A 24,177-nucleotide genomic window follows, 5' to 3' on the forward strand; every position below is an offset into this window, starting at 1 on the left:
TGATTTAGTTCAATTTTCATGCAATTCTACTACAGTGTTCTCTTGGTTGAAAAATGAAAGAAGGCAGAAATAGTAATGGAGATCTCTTCTCTTAGCTGTATGTCTCTATCCACAAAAGCAGGTGGATGAGAAGACCTCCCTTTTCCCAACATCAAGGAGAGAGCGAGAAATGCAGGAAGATGTCCCTCTTGGGCAAGAGGTACATTTAAGGTACTCCTTCCTTCCAGGAGGCAGGAAGCAGTTTCTAATAAGATTTCACAAGCCAGTGAAGCCTCCTGTGATGTGATGATGGAGCTTGTGGTGCCGAGAGCAGCCGATGCTGTGAGAACCTCTGCAGAACTCAATCTCTCCTGCTTTGGGAAGGGGATTGCCAGGTTACAGATTGCCTTTAGGCTATGCTGACCCTGCCTGAGCAGCATAGCAGGCAATGCACAACTCAAGGCAGCTGTGGTACGGCTGTGCAAGCACGGGCCCCTAACCCTTCTGCAGGAAACTGAGAGAAGGAAATTGGCATTTCTGAAGTGTGTCTCCTTTCCTGTTAAGGAACATCGAATGAACCTCATTCTGAAGTTGTTCATTTCTGCTCATCAACTGTAAAGAAAGGCCAGGGGGCCGGTTCATAAGGTTAGCTAGACAAATTGCAGTCTTAAATGTCTGATAAATGTTTTCGGCTTGGAATGTCTCCAGCTATTTACTGATATCTTAGTGTCTAATGTAATACTTCACATTTCCCTGCAGACTGTGCCGCTCTAGCCATCCATGTGACATAGTATTTTAAAGCTTTCATTTTATGACTATGCCGTAGCTGAAGTGAGCAGCAAGAATTCTTACCATATACCTAGTATATGTGCTGAATTTTATTTTAGATATACAGCAAATTACTGTTTTTCTAAGCAACCATTTTCTTTCTTGGCTCAAAGACTTGGGTGAGGAAGGCTTCTGAGGTTGTTGTATTTGGAAGTACTGATGCTTTGTTTATATTACCTCTTTCTGTTTACAGATGCCCCCAGATTTTAGGTATTAAATCTACAGAGAAAGAAAGGGTTAATTGTCATCCAAAAAACCCAATAGGACAACTGTCATCTTGTACTGCTGACATGCAGTAGATGTGCTGCAGATCACTGTATCATGTGAATGTGAGAAGTAAGATTCCCGTTAGCTTAGTACCCAGCCTGAAGAGTTGGCAAACTATAAAATAAACTTATTAACGTAAGCATTTTTTGTTTGGATGCAGTGATTATAATTTGTTCTCTTGAAGAATTACATTCATGTTACATCCTGCTCTTAGCAGAGCTCATGGCAGTTGCAATTTGTCAAAATTTGCCTTCTTTATGAACTTTGGTTTTGCTGACAAATTAAAATCAAAATTAAAACAAGAAATTGAGTTTACACTCTTTTGCTGCCAGGATCCTTCCCCAAAGACAGTTAGCCTAAGCATAAAGTTCTCAGGAGAGACTCATATCCTCTTCTTTTACAGGAGGTGTTTTAATGAGCCACCTGAAGGCAGAGAGTAAGCAAAATTACTTCTGTTTTTTCCATCAGGATTATCACTTAGGGCAAGTGTTTTCAAACAAACATTAGAAGTCTCTTGCTATGTTTACAGTTTGGGAGGAGGGCATCCGCAGGTACTGTTTTTTACAGGTGTAACTTTTATATCCAGTTTCTGTGAAAAGCATAGAGGTATTTCCATGGCATAAAACAAACATGTATGTATATGCCAGTAGATAGAATTGCTTTTATCAAATAATGTGTGCCCTGTAGCAACCTTAATCTGGCAGCAAGGAGCACTGAAAGTAAAACTAACTGAATTTGTTTTCAAGGTAAACGCGTGGGGTTAAGGGACATGGCAAGGGAATTTACTTACTTTATTTATTTACTTTACTTACTGTAAATGACACTGATCTAAATGGTAATAATTATTTCAAAAACTATTTGAGGAATGTGCTGGAATTTTTTCCATGTCGAGCATGAGTTACTGTGGCTGTGCATATCTGTGGTCCTTGTCCTGCAGGTCTTTGTCTGACCCACATGTCCCATGCACAGGTTCCCTCTGCACGTATCGGGATAGAGCTGAATGATGTCCTTTGGCTGGGGAACCGGACAGTGCCCATAGGTCTCAATGTCAAAACCCTTTTTGTCATCCAAGGGTGACTCTGTGTTCTGTTCTTTCTGGCAGTGCCATCCCTTTCCCTGGCTCAGAGGGGAAGAATGTGAAGATTTCATTGCTCGGGGGGGATCCCGAGTGGGACCAGGAGCTCTCAGCCGCAGAGGCTGGGTTTGTGGCTGCGCCTGGTCAGCTGGCGCTTCAGCATCATAACGCTGTTAATCATAACTCTGCCTTTGAGCTCCGGCACCACGGGGGGATGTTCGCTTGTTCTTGGAATACTGAGAGACAGCAAAACAGCTGGCAAGAGTCTTTCTGGGAAAAAAGGAAAAAAGGCAAGAAGAAAACCAAAACAAAAGGCAGCATTCAATACTGACTCTGTGTTTAGGTGGATTTTTTTATTTTTAATCTTCTCACCTGCAGTGTTCTCTGTATGTCCAAATCTGTTATGGTAGCAAAAAGATATTATTACCCTTTCAGAAAGTGCAGCACACCTGATACAGCCCAAGCCTAGGTGAGGTGGAAGCTTGTAAAGGCTCAACCTAAGAGAAGAGGATACAGGTGAGCGCAGAGGCAAAGCGCTTAAAATTCACGCAGCCATTCATTCTGCTGCATAAAGTACTAATTTTCTATACTCTTTTGCTGTGTTTTCTCATATAGCCTTTTTTCCTCTCTGTGCCTACTCAAAAGTACCAGCTGATTCTGCCCTTCATGTGGATCCTGTTACAGTGTTAGTAAAATGCAACAGCGATCTCTATGCAGCTGTATTAACTAAGTAGAAGTAAGACAAACTTGCACATAAGCACCTATTTTGTAATGGACATGTAATTCTAGCTAATTTTTAGAATTGTTTGATGGCTGTTAGGCCATTTTTGGTGATGGAAGAACCTGGAAAAGGTAAATTTGAAAAGTCTGTAGAAATGATGGCTAAGCTGCCACAATTGTGTTCAGTGTGTGTCCTTAAGCCAGATAATCTGTGACAGCACAGAAGAGAAACTCCCTGGGTGACTTCAAGAGGCTTTCTAAACTAACCTGTGTTCTCCTGATCAGACATAGCCAGACGTTCAGGATGCCCTGTAAAGGCCACCTACCTTCTGAAGTGAAAGGGGGAGGGTTTGGGTTAGGAGGGTTTACATTTACAAAGAGCTATTATGGGTGGTACGTATTTTGCTGCTGTCTATTGGGCAGACACTCTTGGTCTTTAATTTTTTCAAAACTTTTTTTTTAACCCCTACAGAGTAGCCTTAAATAAAAATGGCAGTCCCAGAACAAGTTTAGAATAAAATGCAATTTGCTTGCATCTCAAGCCTTTCATGCGTTCTCTAACAGGTTTATAAAACTAGGGATTTGTATGCTCATATACGTAGCCCTACAAACATAGGTTTATTATTGTCATTACGTGATCAGTTGTGGTCGTGGTCTGTGGCAGAGAAGGTATTATACTGAACGCTGTCATGAAGGGGTAAGCTTGAGACATAACTAAAAATGCATATAGTGCTTAACTGCTTTTCATGATCTGCTTTTCTGTTAGGCTGTGCCTTTATTGGCATAGAGGCAAAACGGGGGGTGTGTGATGAACAGACTGGCCCTATCAGATGAGATAGTAGCTCTGCCTATCTGGGTACCCTATGTCCGGGAATGCATGTTGGTGGGAGAATAGAAGGACTGGGCAAACACAGACGGATTCTTCCCTGGATTAACCTGCCAGCCTTCAGCAAACTTTAGTTCAAGGACTTCCAAGGGCAGAGGTTGCGTTTCTAACGTGCACTTGGCAACATTTCTTTTAAAATGCACTTAGGCAAGTTTTTATGGGAAGGAGAGTAAGTGAGATTCACTTTAAAATGAGTGCTCCTGTGCTTGTATCGGGCTTTGAAATGAGATTCTGTAATGCTGTTTGGCTCTGGATAGCTGGTTGCCCAAACGATACCTGAACGATGAAGCTGTGTTTAAATAAGATTCTTTATAAGATTTTCAGCCCACATGTACTTGTAACCACAATGTAGAAAACAGATACGAATGTTTTGGCAGATACTTAAGGAGGGTGGTGGTGTAGGAATTTGGAGGACAACAATGATAAAGAAGAAATGCAAAGACAAGTGATCTGAGGGTAAGGTTCTCTACAGAAAAAAATAATATTCTCTCTCCAAATTTAAGCCACCGGTGGTTTTGCTGTGTACGTCAGGATCACAGGTGTAAGGCTGTGGAAGGCAAGCGTCCCGTGCGTGCCGTTCACCGTCTCAGCAGTCAGCCAGAGCTGACAGCATTAGCCCAAGGCCCAGGGATCTGGCCCTCTCCTCCAAGACGGCAGCGCTGTTCTCTGGCGGGTGTCCCAGGGGTGCTGGAAAGCAACACGCTCTGCACAATCTCTGCCTCTTGACCACAGACAGTCAGGGTCATAGACGTGAATATTATCTTTGTGACGCTTCAAGCAAGCAAACAGATAATTTTTTTTTTTTTTTTAAAGGAATGTTGCATGCAGTCAGTTGAATGTAGAAACGCCGTATCAGATCTTTCAAGGGCTGTTCCCTTGAGGGGGTGTTGCGCCAGCTCCCCCGCCCCACCGGGGCAGGGGCAAGACAGGGAAGGGAGCGCACACACATGTGTATGCACTTTTGTGTGTATGTGCACGCACATACTAGAGTCACAGAATGGCCTCTTTTCCCCTGATGACTCCCTTGTGTCTTCCTTCTGATGTTAACTAAGTCAGGGAACTCCTCTTTTTTCCTGTATCATGGTCCAGGAATCGTGCCCTGGAGATGTTTTCAGCTGAGTGCATTTATACACAGGAAATCAGCCCAAAGACTCCTCTTCGAACAGCATTTGTACTAGACAGTTTTGCACTGGTTTCAGGTATGGTTTTGGTTTTTTTTTAAGCCACTGATAAAGATGAAAATACAGAACACAAGTAAGTTTGTTTTAAAAGGATGTGTATAAATATGTATTAAAATGCAAAATCCTAAATATATTTACTTGCACAACTTAAAGCAAGAATACGCTAGTATTATTACATTTGCGGATGCTTTTTCTGTGATGCAGCTGAGCAAGAGAATAATTTTTGGTTAAGTCCTTCTTAAATTGCACATGAATATGGGAGTGAAGCTCTCTCTTCCCTTGCTGAGTGCCAGCAGCAGGAGGAGCAGAGCAGGAAGGGGCTAGCAGGGGAAATGCAGACCAGGGCACACTCCTTGGGAAATGAGACAGGGAGAAGCCAGCCCTTGGCCTGCCTGAATAAGAAGAGGACACTCTTTTAAATACAAAATAAAATGAATAAATAAGCAAGCAGGGAGGGTCTTGCCATCAGAGTGGGAAAAAATGAATAATTTCGGCTTACATAGGGATGAGTATCATCTGGCACAAACATATTTCTGTTGGAGTTAGAAGATGGTTTCTTATCAATAGTACTTTAGTTGTAGTGGGAGTAGTCAGGAGGAAAGGCAGGTACTTTTGCTGGAGCTTGAGTGTTTTGTCAAAGAATTTTTTTCTCCTGGTTTTGCCAGTGATAACATGTGACTCGACTCAAAAACAGGGGCCAGGTTGATCCTGTGTACGTAGTGTAAAGCCTGGCATATTGCACAGTGATACTGTATTTGCTGTTATTTACTGAAGGTACATATAGAGGGAAAAGTATAGAAAAGAAAAACAAAAAGCACGATGATTCCTTTATAAGAAGTCAGTCAGCAGTCCTTCTTTAGGTTCATATTTCTCAGGTTTTTAAATTTGGCTGCAAAATCCCTGCTTCTGAAACTTGGTATGCAGCTTCCAGGCCTGAGAATAGGGATGCCATCCTTTGTTAAACAATATGGGATATGTTTAAGCTCCTGATCAGCTTACAGTTGTTTGCTTGGGAAATGTGTGTGTAGGGGAGTTGTCTCACCCTTTATTGTATAAACATTTCTCCGTACTGGCTAATTGTTCTTGGAATGTCATTCTCACTTTACACTTCAGGGTTTTTTACTTTGCCGGGGCCAAGATTTCCATGATGGCACACCTTCTCCCTTCTGTCCCTCTCACCGGTTTTCTCCCAAATCTGTATGTTTTCACAGGTGTTTTCCCACAACTTCAAAGGCTTTGTTTCTGCTCTTTTCGGCAGGAGAGGGCTGGGCACAAAAATGAGAGATACCCACACCCCAAAATGCTCCTTTCCCTTGGAAGTGTGTTGCTTCTGCACAGCTCTTTAGCTGAAGTGGGTTGTCCAAGAACTATCCCTTCATGTGTGACCATGTGTCACAACCTCACTGCTGCCAGGACTCTTCCCAGTTTTTGAAGGTTATTGGTGGCCCACTGTTTTGGTGGGTGTGTTTGTGTTGGGCTTGTAGAAGTTTTACTGTGTTGTGATAGTGCTTCAAGCAATCCTGTTGCAATTCTGTTTTCTTTGGTCCTCTAGGAGAATACAGGTCTTGTTTTTGTTCTGAAAAAGTTGTTCTGAGATTTTATTCCTGTAATGATTTGTCTGGTATTTCCCACCTTCTTTCAACTTGGCTTGTAATTAGTTTCAAGGAGTTGTATTCACATGACTGTGCAACACAGAGAACTGTGGCAGGTAAACTTGGCTTACTGGGTTGTAGATGTTAAAGATTTTAAAGAAACAGAAAGACTGTTTCCTAGAAATAAATATTCTTTGAAATGGAAAAGTAAAGCTAGAACATGCTGAAGCTGTGTACCCTCTGAAGGCTAATGGGATCACAAAAAAAGCAATTCAAGGGCTCATCCATCTCATGGCATTGTTGAGTCTGCTCTGCCCAGTCACCAGCCCTCTTACATGTATCTAGTAAAGAAACTCAGGCATGTTAGATACATGTGATACAGTATGAAAATTCTTCCAGATGTGATCTGGTGGCTAATTGTCATTGCAACGGTTCCATGAAATAAAAGAAACCGAAAGTTAAGCAATGATCTAGAGACCGCCAGTGGAAGATTTCAATATTAGTATTAGAAGTTCTGCTTGTTCTGTACAATTATGTCTTTAAAGTAATGCAGAATTATTAAGATTGCTCTTGATTCAAAAAAGGGAAAAAAAAGACAACGTTAAGGATAATATTTAATTTAAATATTATTTCTCAGAGGGTTTTCTCTTGTTTTGACTGTGAGAGAGCAATGCTATTGTAACTTAACAAAGATACCTGCTATTACATAGAAGCAAAATGAAGCTCTGAAAGTAATTCTTGTGAGTGGTAACTTGAAAGTACATGCACTATTGAGAGCTGTTTTCCACCCTGAAAAGAAGAAAGGAAGATATTTTTGTTCATCACAGAAGAGCAGTTTCCATGGCAGGCTGAGCCTCTGGACTTCCCTTGCACAGAAAGTTTCACACCAGGTTGTTTCAGTAAAAAAGTTCTCACTCTGGCTACTACCGTTGCGATCTTTTCACTGATGACTGTGATGGGTAGATTACTGCAGGCAGGATTTTGCCTAAAACAGATTTCTGTGATACCTGGCTTATCCCCACCACCTTTACCTGTGATATACATTTATCAATGGTGGCAGCAAATACAGTGAAAAAATTGCTTTTTGTCAGCTCAGTAAAGCTGAAGTGTCCCACAGTGTAGGTCAACTTGTCTAAAGCTGCCTAAGGACCTCTGGAGCTCTGCACAGCAGCTCTCTGTGCCAGGGGTCCAGCCACTTCCCTTTGCCTGGTGCTGTTCATTCAGACCTCCAGGCTGCTGCCCACCTTCTTGCTGAAGAGTTTGACCAGCTCAGAGAGAGTCTTCTGCTTTGCTGTTGCTTTCTGTTGCTGTGGCACTGAACAAGCTCTCACTACCTTCTTGTGATCCCCATTGTGTTACCAGAGAACCCACAACTACTGCTACTTTCAGCTACGCTGCCTGCACCAATGTGCTGATAGCACTGCATTTGTCTGTGTAAGAAGTGATCTCACCAGGCCAGAATTTGGTCTTGCTCCATGTCACAGCCAAGGAAAATTTTTTACACGCAGAGCTGAGTACCAGAATAAGAGAGGAATACAAGAACGAGTCTGATGGGAGGTTTTTTGGTTGTTTTGTAGTTGTGTTGTTTGCTTTTTTTAATATTAGGTTTAATAATAAAATGCTTGAGTAAAATCAAGTATATGCATATAATAAACTGTCTTTCTGAATACTTAAGTTTGCTCAGGGGTAGGTATTTGTTCTTGCTACTGTGCATGTGAAGGCACTTGTGAGCATGTATGCAAGCATGGACTCGTAAAGAGTCTTTGCCAATAGCAAATGCCAAACCTCTATGGGAGAAAAATCTAGTGTTCTTAATAATCGCTATGAAACATTGAACAATGTTTTTTTTTAAATAGAATGTATTTGTTAGTTTCTCCAATAATCCTCCAAACTTGAACCAACCAACTAAGTACCCTGACTCTCCATACCTTGATCAGAAATTCTGAGTTCGCATTCTCCACTTTAACACATGGCCCTCAGCTGCTTGGGTGGATACCGTAGAGCTCTTCTGGCCTGATAAGCAGCTTCTCCCGAAACCTCAGGAGTGGTGATGCTGTGTAATGGTGACAGAGTGGCCACACTCCTTAGCTTTCCATCACAGGCAGAGGAGTTGTTGGCGTAACCCAAATCTGTCGTGCCTTGGTGCCTACAAAGTAAATAAAGAATTGGACACCTTCTCTACAACAGAATACTATGCAGGTTTCGTTCCTCTTCAGTGGCACACTGTGGTCCTCACAATCCCATGGACAGGGGAATATGTTTATCCTCCTATAGGGTGCTCTAGAACTAGGGCTGGAGGAAGGATTTGACCTCTCTTACTAGGAAATTGTAGGTAAATGCAAAGTGCATGAATAAAATGATGGACTCTGGATTATTAGTATCTAGGAATGTGGGGTTTGTGTTCTGGTAGCTTCATTAATATGTCAATTTTTATGTAATGATCAGGAAAATACATAGAATGGTGAGACTTACTAGAAATGGAGTCAGAAACATCATGACGTGACTGTAGAAATTCGTCATGCATTTTTAGGTTGAAATTTCAGTCTCCTGAATCAAAAATATGTAGCAGAAGTGGAAAAATATCAGGGAAGAGTGACAAGGAGAGGCATGGAGCAGCTTCCCTATGAGAAATGACTAAGATCACTAGGGCTTTTCACCTTGAAAAAGCAGCGGCTGGGAGAGGATGTGATAAAGGTCTGTATTAGGAAGTGCATCAAGAAGGATGGTTGTTCACTGCCTCTTAAAAGCAAGAAGTGGGGTCAGTAATGTAACCACTAGGTGACAGATCAAAAATAAATAAAAGGAAGTGGTTTCTCACATGCGTGTAATTAGACTGTAGAGCTCTGTGGATGCTGAAGGTTGTTGTGGATGCTGTAAATGTACAAACGGTCAAAAAGCAGGCACGTACGTTCCTGGAAGAAAAGTCTACCCAGGACTGTTAACTACAAAGATATTACTTCTGCCTTAGGAAGTCCCTAAACTGAAAGTTTTTAGAAGTTATTAGAGAGTGTTCTGGAGAGCTTTCACTAGATGCTTGCTTTCGTAGTCTTCCTCAAACATCTGCTGTTTGCTGCTGTAAGCTAGAGTATGAGGTAGATGGGCCTCTGATCTCACACCAGTACAGTCATTTTGGTATCTCTAATGTTCACCACAAGTTTTAATATGATGTCACTTTGCAGTTTGCTTGCTTCCCTTTTTCACCTTTCAGAATCCCTTTGACATATCCCTGGACTTTCTGACGGCTCCAGCCATCCTCCCTCAGCCACCTCAAACCCTACGTGCAGTTTGGCACTGGGAGCAGAGAGGAGAAGTTGTCTGAGTAATGAGCTCGTGGCTAGTCAGACACAAGTTGATATATGGGGTAAACACACAGACTGGAATTCTTTCATAACGTCTTGATTATGAAAAGATAACCACGATATTTATATCTCCCTTGTTACTTGTAACACCCTCATGCTGTGTGTGGGGGAATGTTTTTGTTTTGTTCTTAAAGCAACTTTCTCATTTAATGCTTTATTGTCTGAAGTTTGTTTTAATAATAGAACTTTACATCTTCTAAAAATTGCTTTGTGCCTGATGTGTTAGGTACTAAAAAAAATCTCAGCGTCACTGTTGGAGTAGATTTTCAGCAAATTCTCTCAAAAGCGTTACCCCAATAAGCTCAAGAGATTGCTTTCATGCCAGTTTGTACATACATGCAGACTCTGAGTGGAATTTTATGTTTGGTGGTGCCAAAGGGTAAGCTTTGTCATGATAAATTGTGGTCCAGAGTGCTAGAAATTTCAGGTGCTTTCTTCATAGCCAAAGGAAGTGGCTGGAGGGCTCTGAGAAACTTCCCTCCTTTCCAGTCTTGGTAAAGCCTGGTATTACAGTCACTTTCTGGAGGTGGATGAGATTTGCTTTGATATCCATCTGTGCTCTTCTACATCAGAAGACCTGTACATCCTCTTCAGTTAGCACACAGCACACCTCCCTGCAGAGGTGAGGGCACTGGGCGTGTGATATAATAGTGCATAATGTTAACCACAAGCTTTTTATAGCAGAGCTCTTCTTAAATGTGAAAATTTCCATGCAACTTTTTTTTTGTGCTACAGGGTGTCATTTCAAAAGGCAGTGCTATGGCAAGCCAGTGGTTAGTTTATATGATTGCTTTGAAATTAGTAAAATGATATACTGATAAAAATGTTGGCTTTGTGTACCGTAATTTCTTGCTGGAATGATTTCTTGGGTTTACGAGTAATTTTGTTGAAAAGTACAATATGCTGCCATAGAGAAGATATTTTTTTTTTCTTTACTTGTGTTGTTTTACTAATTTCCTTAGAGTTTCCTTTTTACTTAAGGTGGAGAGACAAATGGTAACAGACTGGGTTGTAACAATATATAAATTTAAAAGCTATGCATTATTTTCTATGTGTGTTGTATTCATGGAAGGACTCCTCAGACAAAATATTTTTCCAAAACAATTATCTGGCTATTCACAAATAAAATGCATCATACTATAAAGGTAGACATTTCAGACATAGCTTTGATCAATATCAACCAAATCAATAGGGTTGATTTTTGTTGTTACTTCTTCTGCAGAGCTGCTGTAGATGTGAAGCTACATTTCTTTGGAAAGCTGACACAGTTTAGAATTGTGTATGTGACATATGTGACTCTGGACATTGGGCTAGGTGGTTAATGCTGTTTCTTCATGGAGAGAACAGAACAATCAGCCTTGAGAACTTATCCCACAGTCTGTTGCTTTGAATAAGATAATTTCAAAGAAAGAGTTACCAGCTGATTTTTATTTTCAGTCTTTGAGGTTGGGGCAGGGGAAGAAGTTTTGCTTTCTGAAAGTGTGATCTCACAAACACAGTGTTCGTACAGATTGTTCGAGAGGTGGTAGATGATGCTGATGGAGGCTCACATGTGAGTGTTGAGATCACTCACTCATGGATGAAAATTCTGTATTTGGGCAATCTCTAGGCAGGACAGAAGGCAGATCTGTTCCAAATGGCTTTTTGATTTGAGCTACATATTGGGAAGGTAGTTACTGTTCTTGGGTGGTAGGAGGGCAGAGATCTGTCTGGGCCTGGGAAATTTGTTGGATTTTTTTAGTTATTATTTTGGTGCTCAGGCATTTCTTGGACGTTACAACTTTTCACAGGTAAAATATTGCAAATGGAACTCAACTCCAAGCAAGAGGCAGCATGAGTAACTTCCTCTATATTGGACAAAATAAGTGATTCCTAGGAAGTTAGGGGTGGGCATGTTTCTGGGCAGCAGTGTAAGGCTCTGGCATGCTCTTGTCCTGCGTGTACTACTGCTGTTCTGCTTCATGGGTGTTAAACCTTTTTTACGCAGAAGTCATTGTTCTGAGACTTGAAATTACCCTGTTTCATAATTACAGTGCATGTTGTAGGTCGCTGAAATGTTAAGAGTGTTCAGTTAATGCAATGTACTTTTCAAAAAAAATGCTCTAGGCGTTTTACACTTTGTAAAAGAAAAGAGAAAAAAAAAAGCCCAATAAAATACCCAGGGAGAGCAAACAAAAAAATATGTTCTCAAATTTAAAGTGATCCAGAGTCATGTTGAGTTCATGAACCAGCAGCGCCGTTTGATGTCAGCAGAACTGAGCGGAAGCGTGTGGTTTGTGAGTAGCTGCTGCCATAGAGTCACAACTTCTGGCTGGCTGAGCCTGTGGATGGGCTGCGCGGGGCAGACCGCAGCCCAAACCTGCCAACTCCTTCCTCAGCAGACCCTGCCTCAAGTCGAGACTTTAGCTACTTCAGGCCGTGCCGTGCCGTTTCTGCGGTGTTTCCTATCTCGAATGGTGATAGACCACGATTTAACAGAGAAGCGGGCAAGGACATCTCCTGCTTCTGCTCTGCCGGATAGCCATTTCATCAGAGGAGGGAGGAAGAGAAAAAGCAAGCTACGTCCTTGGAGAGAGAAGCAAGCTGCTGCTGGAAAAGAAAAAAAAATAACATTATTGCCTCATGTTCTTTTAGCATGTGACCAGTTACGGCAACTGCTGATTGTCTGCATACCAGGAAAAAAAATGCCCTGTAGTATAAAAAGTTCACAGTCTCTACTTCAGGTCATTACAAACGACCTTTCCTCTAAAGGCACTTATTAAGGAAGTCGACTGCTAATCCAACATTTAAATATCCTTTGCTGAGCAAGAAGAAAATCAGAGAGTACAAGAGAGGCTGGTTTTTTAAAGTCTGTAGTGAACTTTATTTTCTTTCCATTGTCTCGGTGTGATTTGCTGAATGAGATGGTGTCTCATTCTTCGAAAATAAGCTTTTAACTATAATGAAGAAATTTAAGAAAGGTCACAGAAGACTTGAAATGTCCATTTAATGCTGTATCTGTTAAGAGGATGCTACAGACCGTATCCGAGAGAGTAGGGCTACCTCTGGCTGTAGAGCACCTGTGGCTGGAAGAGACACAGCAGGTTGAGGTGATCAGTTATGATGTCTCCTGGCACAGGGGCAACACATGCAGCTCAGGACCACAGGGGTTGCTGGGGGAAGTGATTTTTATTCCCTGGTTGTTCCAGCTTGATAGGCTTTCTTTGACAGAAAGAATTAAGGGGTGGGTGGGTGGGTGTTTGTTGCAAAGAGAACAGTATGAGTAATGTCCAATGGCAATGTAGAGTCTTTAGCCATGATGATCAGAATTCCCACCCTGCAGAGCTTGTTTGAGTTGAGCAATACCAGGAAGAATTTCTGGAAAAGGACAGTTTTCATTCCATTAATTCATATTATATTAATAATTCCATTCTTCGTATTAAAGAATATATAACTTGGGAATAATATATAATAGAATATATGTTTATATTATATAAATATAATATACATTATTATAGATTATATACATTTATGTATATTAAAAATATAAAATATTTCCATTTAGCCATCCACCTGTACACAAAATAGTGAGCTTATTACAAACTTTTCTCTTCTTTCTTTCATTTCAATTGGTTATTATTTCTTTTTATTGCTGCTCCTTTTCATTTCCTATTGGGAGGAGTCCATCCATTGAGAAATAGGGAAGATTTAAGTAGACTGCTATGATTATTAGCTGAAGAGTTACCGCTAAGTTTGTGGATACCTATGCAGGTCTAAAACAAATGGTTCCTGAAGGAGAGTGTTTTTAGTGGACTAATTACAGGTAGAAAACGCGGGACTTCTCCTGAAAGTGCATATATGTTCCTTTTTTGCTTTGTGGAAATGACGAGTAGCCATTAATTTACGCATTACCCATGTAATGTTATGATGAAAACTGAGCCGAGAAAGCTCTTGGTGGTTATAAACATACTCCAGGCATGGAATGCATAGGCATAGCAAAACCATGATACACGTAATCTGGGTATCAGTAAAACCTACCTGCCTGAAAAAAAAAAAGCTGATCACATATCTGCACAGGAAAATAAAAATAAAACCATAAACCTCAGAGTTCCTGCGAATGATTTGCTACTAACGTCAGTATTTTTGTAGAGAATGAGATGATTTAGATCAAGCAAACATTCTTCTGACATTAATGACGTAACAGTCTCGTGTTCAGAGAGATTTCCTGTTTACTTTGGGTCTGAAAGCAGCCGTCTCCAGAAAGTAGGTGCTAAATTTTTCATTCCACATCTGCATATAAAGACAACCCAAACTTCTGAGATCTGTAGCAGACTTAATATATGGTTTTGTTCTTTAGAAAAAAAAAGGGGTAGGGACGGTTTAAAAATCTCATAATATCAGAGACATCCTGGTTTGCTGACCAAGCTAATTCCTCAGTTTTAATCCTGTAATGCACAAAAATTACCAGGCAATGTCAATTTGGCAATCCTGTGAGCTACTGTCATGCTCTTTTTAACTGGGACCTTTGTTAGCAAATTCACCTGGAGTCAAGGGATTGAGTGTCCCTTGGGGATGAACTGCTGCTTGCTTAGATCTGAGGAGCTCACAGATGGCAGGAAGGCATCGTGGTGAAGTTCAGTGCTTCGTTTTATACTGCAACGTTTCACAAATTTTCTATTTCAAATCATAGCTTCCCTGAGTGTGCACAGATAGAAGCAATATGTCTTTGTGAGAATTTGTGTGTATGAGTCATAGTTCGAAGTTGCAAGCTTAGTTTTAAATGTATACTTTTTTTCTAAAGGGCAGCAATCATCTTCCTAATTATTTTCTAATAGAGACAAGTCAGAGATTATTTTCCTAATTATAAAAACCCGGGGTTTATATTTAAAAACTTGCTGCAACTCTTCCTATTCTTCTGAAACTACATGTGCATTAATTTCCATTTAGCTATCCATTCTGTAGAAGAATGAAAGAGTCCTTTATAAAAACAGATCATGGTCAAGATCTTGTATGGACTGAGGTTAGAACTAAGTACTTTTGAGTGCAGTTTGTTTCGGTTTGGTTTGTTTTTTTAACTTTGTACACTTGCATGTTGACAAATAATGTCATAGATGTGAAAACTTGCTTCATCTCCATAATATGACTGTTGAGGAGTCTGGAGACTGAAGTCCTGAAGTTACTTCTGAACTTAGGTCAGCTCAGCTTTGCTGCCAAGGCAGGGGGCCTTGTTTTACTCCTGAGCGATACAAATCTAATAGCAGAAAAACACAGCCTGCAATAAAGTCACTAAGTGAATTTTGTTTCTGTTTTGATGGTCTCAAGAAAATGAGATTACTGATTGTTTTTGTTAGCTGACTTCATTAGATTTGTATCCTGTGAGTATAAAAAGTGTATTTCTAAATGCATGATGGTGATACTAGCATATGAAATAATCCCAACATTGAGACATGCTTTGGCATTAATTTATTGTGTGTTTAGGGATTCTGTAACCATTACCTTAATCTAATGGGCGAGAAATTGCTGCATGTGAGGCTGTTTGGGAATTTACATTGTCACTAGAAACCAGAACTGGGTCTTGGAGAGCACACTTAACAATATCAGCAAACATACACCAAAATAATATGTGGCATAGTGTAGGAAAAGCATAAGACTTTGCTTTTAGAAAGAGAGGAGAAATTGGAAGGAACAGCTTGTGGCTGGGTGCAGTGGGAATGAATTTGGGTCAGTGCTTAGCACTCATGAGCAAGGGATGTCCCGCTCATGTTAGACCCCGGCGGGGTCCAGCAGAGCCAGTGCTCTGAATTAACACAGAGCAGGATTAATAACCTTTTGTTCATGACTTTTACCTTGGTAGCTGTATGCAGGGGTTCTTCGTGCTCTTGCTCCTGTGCTGACAATGCAGAGACACCAAGTAAGCACTGGTGTGAAGCCAGATGGGGTTCTGGATGGGGTTCACAGGGATCGTTGGCTCAGCTGGCTTCCAGGTGTAAGTTGTCCCTGGATGCAGTGGAGTTCCACTCGCCTGGGGCTATGCCTGAGCTAATAGGGCTGGTGCAAGCTGAATGTATCTATGGGGTGATTTATTTGCTATTTGGATGATGCACCTTTGAGTGTTTTAGTGGTAACTACAGAAAAAAGGGGAGAGAAATACAGCACGTTTTAAAATAGTGCTTATCTGTAGTTTAACTTATAATGGATTTGATGATACTTAAATTACTTTTTTCCAGGCAAAAACTGCTTCTCAAAAATGCAGATGTTCCTGTTATCATGAATACATATTTTAGTCAGAAGGTCCTACTCAGTGCACGTTCAGAAACAATAGAGAAGACATACAGTCTTACGAAGATGCTTATTAGGAAGAACATTATATCTTTGGCACAGACGTTCAGACTAGATGACCTCGATGATGAATTACGCCAGGAATCTTCAGATAATCAGGTAAGGTCCATTTGGTTCACAGTTTAGCACTTGGTAAGAAGTTGGCGAGCAGATGTTTGGAAATCATAACAAAAACAAAGATTCTAAATTACTGACCTGTTCAGTTTCCACTTTCATTTAGGCAAGGCTGAATAACATGCAGTGTTTATTTTAATAATATTTTCTTAGCGGAGGCTTTTGGCCCATCCAAATGCTGAACTGCTGTGAGGTTATTTTGCTGAAGTCTCACTACTGTGCTAAATAGTAGCTGTAGCTTTGGTTTTCATTGATTTTTCTCTTATTCTTTATAGCTGAATAGCTAAGCTTTATTTGAAATAAAATCTGTTTCTGCTAACTCACTCAAGGTCTTTTAAATAAACATTCCTTTTTCCCCACTCCTATTTCTTAACTCATTTCCTAATTGATCCTATCCTTTAAAGCATCAAGTGGTAACACCACCCCCCTTTCCCACCCCTTCAATTTGTTTTCTTTCCTATTTTGACTTTGTTTATATTAAAATGAGTACTGACTGTGCATATCTCTAGCTGTGGGTGTACAAGCTGAGGTATTTTAAGGGATCTGGTTTTCTGATAGTTTGTGCCAGCACTTTCTGAAAGTAAGGCTCTTATAAAGGCTTTATCTTGGCCACCCAAAATCATTCTTAATGCTTAATTTTTGAGAAGTTTGGCACTACAAGTCTGATGAACAACACCAAGTGTCAACATTTTGTATTTGTCTTATATATAATTCCCATTATAGGCCTGGGAATGAAAAAGTTACATAAATTAAATCCTAATCTGCTTTCTTGCTTCAACTCTATTTGTAAAAAGCTTCTACTGTGGTATTCAAAAACAAGAACAATTTATTTGTTCCCCTCTTAAACAAAACCGCTTCATTTAAAATTCAGTAGACAAGTTTTATTGCAGCTGTATTGTAGACAAAGGGTAGTGTCGTACCACAATTTTCTTTTAAATACTGCAAATTCTCATTCTCTAGTGGTGGATAAGACTTAGGCACAGTCAGTAATACTCTGAAAACCTTTCTTGTCACCCAGCTTTTTGTAACAATAGGTTTCATTGGTTCTTCTAGATTCTAGAAATTCCAGAAATTTGGCTCTTACTGGGAAGGAGCCTATATATGTAGACCATATTAGCTTATACTTGCATAAATTTTTACTAAGAGGGGTTTATTTTAATATTAAAATTACTGAAACGAATCATTTCAATTAAGGCAAAATGTAGCATAACTTTATTGATAAAATTTATTGGAAGATTTTATTGATAAAATGTGTTTTGGAAGTAGTGAAAGAATAAATTAAGGTTTGTACTTTTAAAGTTTTGTACTTTTAATTAATCATCTAATTCTTTTACACTGAAATATTTGCATTAAAATGTTTAAGTCTGAGAACTAGCACTGTTCTATAAAACTAGATACCTGTTCATTTTAAACAATCTGAAAGTCTGGAAAAATTCAAGATGGATTTTACCCCTTTTTTAGAGGAGGAAGGAATGCAATATCAAAATACTAAAAATGAAACTCAGTTCAAGGGGAAGAATCATAAGTACTAATATCAATTGTGTTTTCCTGCCGGTGTTACCCTCATCTCTCTTGGATTGAGTGAGCTCAGTCCATAGCACCAGTTAAATACAGGAGAGCACTGTGTGCTCAACTCTCTTGAGTGTTCATTAAAAATCTGCAATAAATACTGCCCATTAGTCTGTAAGTTAGTTCAAGTGCAGTAAGTATTTTGAAATTGATTTTGCATTACTTGCAGTGATTTTTTATTCTGAAGTTTTTCTCTCCAGCACTACATAGTTTCGAGGTCCCCTGAAATGTTTCTATTAATGAGTTTTCCTTCACCAGGCTGCTTGTGCTCCACAAATCCATAACAACTGTGATTCGAAACAGCGGAGTGCCGTTAATGATTCTCTGCTGGAAATGGTGGAAAGCCAGGGAGGAGTGGGATGGAGAGAAGCACAGGTACGAGTCGTTATCCAAAGGGTGTACTGTTTGCCTGCAAGAGAAGGTTACAGAAGCCAGGTTCCAGGAAACAAGCCTTTTTGTGCAACACCCATCGTAAATGCAGATCCACCAAATGTTCGGTGAGTAATAAGATGCATGGAAATTTTCCTGTTGAGGCTGTGATATACGAGAAACCAAAAAGGAGGAGTTCAGAAATGTCATTCTTAGTTGTCAGCTTGCAGGGAATAAGCACTCTCAGCAAAGCGCAGGGCTGTTGATGGAAGTGGTGTAGTTTTTTAGTAAGTGTAGTATGACATAGAAGTAGTTCTGCCCAGAGGAGGGAAGGATCTGCCTATGCTTCATGTGTTGCCTCAGCAGATGACAGGAAGATTGAAAATGAATTAATGGGAAGTGAATATAAAACCAGTGATGATCATTGATATCTTTTACTGTTGGGTTTCACGGAATAACTGTTAGTTCCCATTTACCTATTTCAGGCTCCAGTATACTCTGCTAGTAAGTTATGCTCATAGAGTGGTCTTCCTTGAGTTTCACGGAATAACTGTTAGTTCCCATTTACCTATTTCAGTCTCCAGTATACTCTGCTAGTAAGTTATGCTCATAGAGTGGTCTTCTGAAGCAAAAGAGAAATACATAGACAGATGGAGAAATGAAAGGCTTTTCTGAAATGGGGATTTCACACAGGTGCTATTACAGAAACATAGGTATACACACGCAAACTTCTGTTGTGAAGCCAATAGAAAAAGCTCCTGTAGACTTTTGGAAATCTGGAGGTCACAGCAGTTCAGTTCCTGTTCAGTAAAAAGTGATCTGGTGTCAAAACATTAACACCGACACAGAAATCTTACACGCAAACCCCATGGAGCATACAGCTTCAGCCCAGGGGTTTTAGCCTCCTCTGTTTTCCTCTTTGCATCCTAACACTGGTCAGTTTTCAGTGTAGGGAATCAAGAATGGGACCTTGTTTCCTTAAGTACAAAAGATGTACCAGTCACAGTTCTCCCTTCTGACCAGTACTGAACTGTTGAATCCTTTCCTTCTCCTTTTATGATCCTCAAGGTTTGACACCAAAGAGTGATTTCAAAGTCTTTCTCAGCAACTCTGGGTCTGAGATCACTGTGTCTATTATTGAATTTCCTTCCTTTGGGTTTGCACTAACTTTTGGTTCCTGCTGGCTTAAAGTTTTGTAAGGTAAGATATGTTTGATTTTGTTTTCATTCAGGAAGCTTATTAAAGTGAGTTACAGTAGCAGAACTTATATAAAGTTTCAGGGTTCAGCCTTTTGGGACATCAGGAGATCTACCTTAATGCAGAGCTTAGGACCTGAAGATGTGCAATTAGTTTAAAAGGACCCATTAAGAACTCTGCAGATGTAATTTGCAATAGGCTTTGAAGGGATTCTTCAAAGGTTTGTAGAATTTGAGTTCCTCTAAGCCACCCTGCTGGTGGGTAGTAGCCTGCTCACAGATCCTCTTCCTGAGCTTTGGAAATACTGGGATTCTCTCAATTCTTGCTACCTTGTAAGCCACTGGATGATTTACAGTACTCACTGATGAATAAAATTTCTCCAGGAGGAATTGAGGAAGATTGTTCTTCACTAAAATTCAGGGTGGGTCATCACCCACAGAAAAGTAATTATTAACAGCCTTATCCCCAATATTTTTTAAAAGCTCCTTTACATATAATAGTTTTATTGATCTTAACTTGTAATGTTTTTTTAAAAGTAAATGGTACATCTTGTTGTGTGAACTCATTGCTTTATATTTAATTCCTTCTTGCTACAATATATAATTTTTTTTAAAGTGAGAGGAAAAGTACTTTACTAGCCCCATATCAATATGTGATTTTAAGGATAGCATTCCTCTGTGTAGATTTTCTTCCAGAGGGCTACATTTGATCAAAAGGCAGGGCAGCTGACAGTCTGTTATTCAGGCTGATTGTTAATACCATCAATTCAAGCAGAATTCAAATGATAATACCCTCTCCAAATTTCCTTTCAACTTTTAAGCAAAAAGTATACTTAACGTGCAATCACATAATTTCATAGAATCACAGAATAGTTTGGGTTGGAAGTGATCTCTGAAGTTCATCTAGTCCAACCTCCCCTGCAATAAGCAGGGACACTTAGTAGAAGGCCACAAAGCTGATCAAGCAGGACTTGCCCTTGGCTGTCTTGAATCACCTCCCAGTCTTCCATGTGCCTTAGTGTAGCTACTAGGAGGTTCTGTTCCATGATCTTCTCAGACACAGAGCTGAAGCTGACAGATTGGTAGTTCCCAGAGTTGTCCTTTCTACCTTTTTTAAAAATTTAAAAAGTTGAGGTAGTTAACTTGCCTGAACTCAAAACCTTCACACGAATGGGGTGAAAGAAAACAGAAATCTCAGATTGCACTTCCTATGTCGAACTTGAAATATATATAAAATAAAAAATGAGCTTCCATAGCTTCTGTACAAGCTGTAGCCGGGTATTCTCACGTGCAGTTGTTAAACTGGCCTCTTGGAAGCTCCTCAAATTTTATAGGTGGCCCAGCTCAAAAAAAAAGAGCTCTGTGCTTGTATTCACAGCTACCAGGCTGTCTTTTGGATCCTGAAGAGAAAAATCATCCCACTTTCTCTTTTGCAATGAAGAGAAGGAACCCTTCCTTTGAAGACTGAGGAATGGAAGATACCTCATGCTGCTTTATCAGCTGCTATTTCCATGGCTGATAAGCATCCACATGAGACTTTTCTCCTCTATCAAAAATGTCTGTCGCCTGATAGTGAGCAAAAGGGTCCAACGCCCTGTGGCAGTCCTTTGAACCAACTGATGGCTCATTCTTTTGTAATTAAGAAAAACCTCTTTTCTTCTCTGTAAACTTCTTTTTGTAAAGTAAAACTGCCATGAAAGCAACGTTTGTATTTTGTGAGGCAAGATGAGTTAGATAATTCATTGTTTTGTAAACAAAAGTTTCTAAGTAGATATCTAAGGTGAAAGGTTAATTGATTTATATTTTAGACAGGCTGTTGTAGTATATTGTCTTTTGTAGCACCCCACAATAACCTAGATGTTGTTGCCACGGGGAAGCATGAAATACACTGTAAGATGAAAAGAGGCATGAGATTAAATGTGGGGCGGGGGAAGTGATGCCTTTTGTTCAAGGCATCCAGTTTCTAGAAAGAGACTGGCAAATTGTGGGAGAGATCTCTATTTTCTTTCTAAGGAAATGGATTCACTTAATGTGTTAAACTAACATGGGTAAAGCATAGAAATTACGGTAGCACCTATAGGCATCTAGGCTTTTACTGATAGACAAATGGGTACGTCTGATGGGTTTACATCTGTTCAGCTCAAGTATCTAAAGCATTTTCCAAGGACGCTGAGAAATCGTTACAGAGACTGAGAAGATCTCTGGCTTCTGTCGTACATAAATTGGTCCCACGTTCCCTGCATTATTGTCGAATCATTCTCCTTTCCCCCATGTAATTAACTGCTCTGGCAAATGGACTTTTCATGCTGAAGGAGTTTCATGGGAGGAAAAAAATAAAAGAAGAAAATATGACTCGCCGTGACTGTCTGCCCATTTCCAGCATTCCTGTCATACTTTTTGCTGCCTTTTCCCCTCTGATGAGAGAGATGCTTTTGCTAATGACACAACACATGTTTGTCTAAACCCGATTATTTTGACTCTTTTTGAAAAAGGCCTGGCTTACACATATGAAGATCCCAAAGAGACTCCTGTCAACCTGAGGAGCTTGCTGGCGCTGAGGTGTCTGACTCACTGCGTCGGCCTTGTACTTTGTGTTCCTGGGATAAAGCAGTGTATAATTTGGATTTTGCTCTTGCCAGTATCTGTTTGTTTTGAGCAGGCCACGTGAGTTTAGTAGAAAATAGAGCTAGTCAGTTTTATGCCTTAAAGGACAGGGCTGGTGGTATGATAGTTGGTGAAACGAAAATAGATGCATTTTTAGGACTATTAAGCAGTTAAACTGGTCAGAGCACTCAAAAGATCTGGATGAGGAGGCTGGACAGAAAAGGGTGTTGTCTGTTAAGAAGGAAAAGCTAACCACTGCTAATACAGAACAATGCTACTATAGCTGTGAATCCACATTTTAAAATCTTTGTAGGTGACTAAAGAAATTTTCCATTCGCTTCTCTTGGCGTATGTTTTGACCTACTTCCCACCTGAATGTTAGCACTCTAGCCTGCTATAACTTTCTATTCCAAGAACAAAAGAAAGACAGGACATTTACTTTAAAAAAAAAAAAAAAAAGGACTATACTCTAGTCATCAGTTCTTTTGGGTTTGCTCTATTTTGTTTTCAATTTGCCAGATCTTAGAGAAGTGGAAAGGCCTGCTACCATACAAGCAGGACCCTTGGGGAGGAAAATATTTAGAAGAGCCGAGGATTTGTCTGAGTGGCTGGAAAAAAATAGAAGTTTGGGGAAAGTCACATTTCTCTTTCTGAGCAGGCCTCCAGAAACATGAGAGTCAGTTGCTGGGATTCATTATAGTCTAGAAAATTTCTGAGTAGTCTGTTCCTACGTAATTCTGTGTAAAATGGCAAGTGGTAATCCTGTAAAACTAATTCATTTCAGAGTTTAATTACTTCTTTTTCTTCATCTAATGATGTTTGCTGTTTATCTTAACACAAATCTAGTCAATGGGTTAGCCTGTCTGGTAGCATGCACGACTAAATGTTGAGTGTCAAGTGCTGCAATGAGAATTCCAAGTAGGTGGACTAATGTATTGAGAAGTCACCTTTCTGGTACGGAAAACCTAGCTTAAATTTTATAAAACATATTGAATGAATAACAACAACAACAAAAAAACCCTGGAGGTCTTCTTATTTGAAAAGAGCCCAGATTGGAAAGGACTGTCGTGAAAGATCCGTGTTCACAGATGCTAACATCTGTCAGAATGTTTTTTGTGGCTGACTTTAATCTGTTTACAGCATTCCATTTGTTTTTTTGTGTGTTTTTTCAACAAAACATTTTAAATGGAATGGTCATAAATGCAAGTTTTTAAAAATTACATTATGTTTCTGGGATGTGATTTTTCAAGTGGGAAATAAACAGGAAATAGGTAACTGAAGTGTAGTAAAGAGTACTCCATAAGCTAGTCGTTTTCTCTGATTTCCCCTTTTCAGATACTTCTCAGAAGTGAAGATTTGTGCTTTTAATATTCTTGCAAAGTAGTCTAATTGCCACTTGACAGACTTGTAATAGTTCTCTTAGCAGCTGTGGTTTGAGGTCTAGTAACCTGTTTCTGCTTTGAAGTCTCTCTTTTTTTTTTTTTTCCCCCTTGTTTTTATTCACAGCAAAGACTCCCTGACACTTGGATTATTCCCTTTTGCCTCCACCCTGCTCTATTTGTAATTCTCAAACTGCAGCCGCTAAAACAGAGAGTAAGGACAAAAGAGTTGGAAAAACAGCTTTGGTATCACATTGTACTGCTGTGACATTAAATTGTATTATATAATTAACAGTGTAGCTTCCCTGTGCTTTTGCCCAGATAGCTCTGCAAGGCAGCTTTCCCTGCTCCTGATGTTGCAGATGGAACTTGGGCTTCTTCCAGTGCCACCGTAGTACAACAATTTGTTAATTTGACATTGCCGTTTATTTTTCAGTGCTAAATATTTACATAATCTTATTCTGTCCAAGGGCAAGGTGAAAGCACTGTTATCTGATATACGCTGTACAAAGGAAAAAAAAGGATCCCTCAACATACACTACTATTTTTCGGCCCTGCACTGGGAATCGGCAGTTAAATAATTTGCCATTGTTCTAAAATATGTCAGGGCAGTGGTAAAAGTGCTGATATAGAAAAAGTCTCAAGAAGGCAGTAGCTGGCATAGTGCATAAGTGTGACAGGGATTCAGTGTCTTTGGAAAGTGAATGGGCAGGAACAGAAACCAACTGTCAGATGGCCAAC

General features: G+C 39.9%; 1 protein-coding gene across 2 annotated transcripts in view; it reads left to right on the forward strand.

The window, feature by feature from the left end:
* SPIDR (scaffolding protein involved in DNA repair) overlaps positions 1-24,177 on the forward strand; it is a 208,203-nt gene that overhangs the window by 120,298 nt on the left and 63,728 nt on the right. For both annotated transcript variants that reach the window (XR_001411377.1, XM_014936883.1), the window contains exons 9-10: positions 16,094-16,304; positions 18,147-18,385. Coding sequence is in view for 1 of the 2 variants with exons in the window: in XM_014936883.1 (XP_014792369.1) it covers positions 16,094-16,304; positions 18,147-18,385 (450 nt within the window). In the remaining variant the exon portion in view is untranslated. The remainder of the gene's footprint in view (positions 1-16,093; positions 16,305-18,146; positions 18,386-24,177) is intronic.

The sequence above is a fragment of the Calidris pugnax genome, unplaced genomic scaffold (genome assembly GCF_001431845.1).
Source record: "Calidris pugnax isolate Ruff unplaced genomic scaffold, ASM143184v1 scaffold51, whole genome shotgun sequence".
NCBI classification, from domain to species: domain Eukaryota; kingdom Metazoa; phylum Chordata; class Aves; order Charadriiformes; family Scolopacidae; genus Calidris; species Calidris pugnax.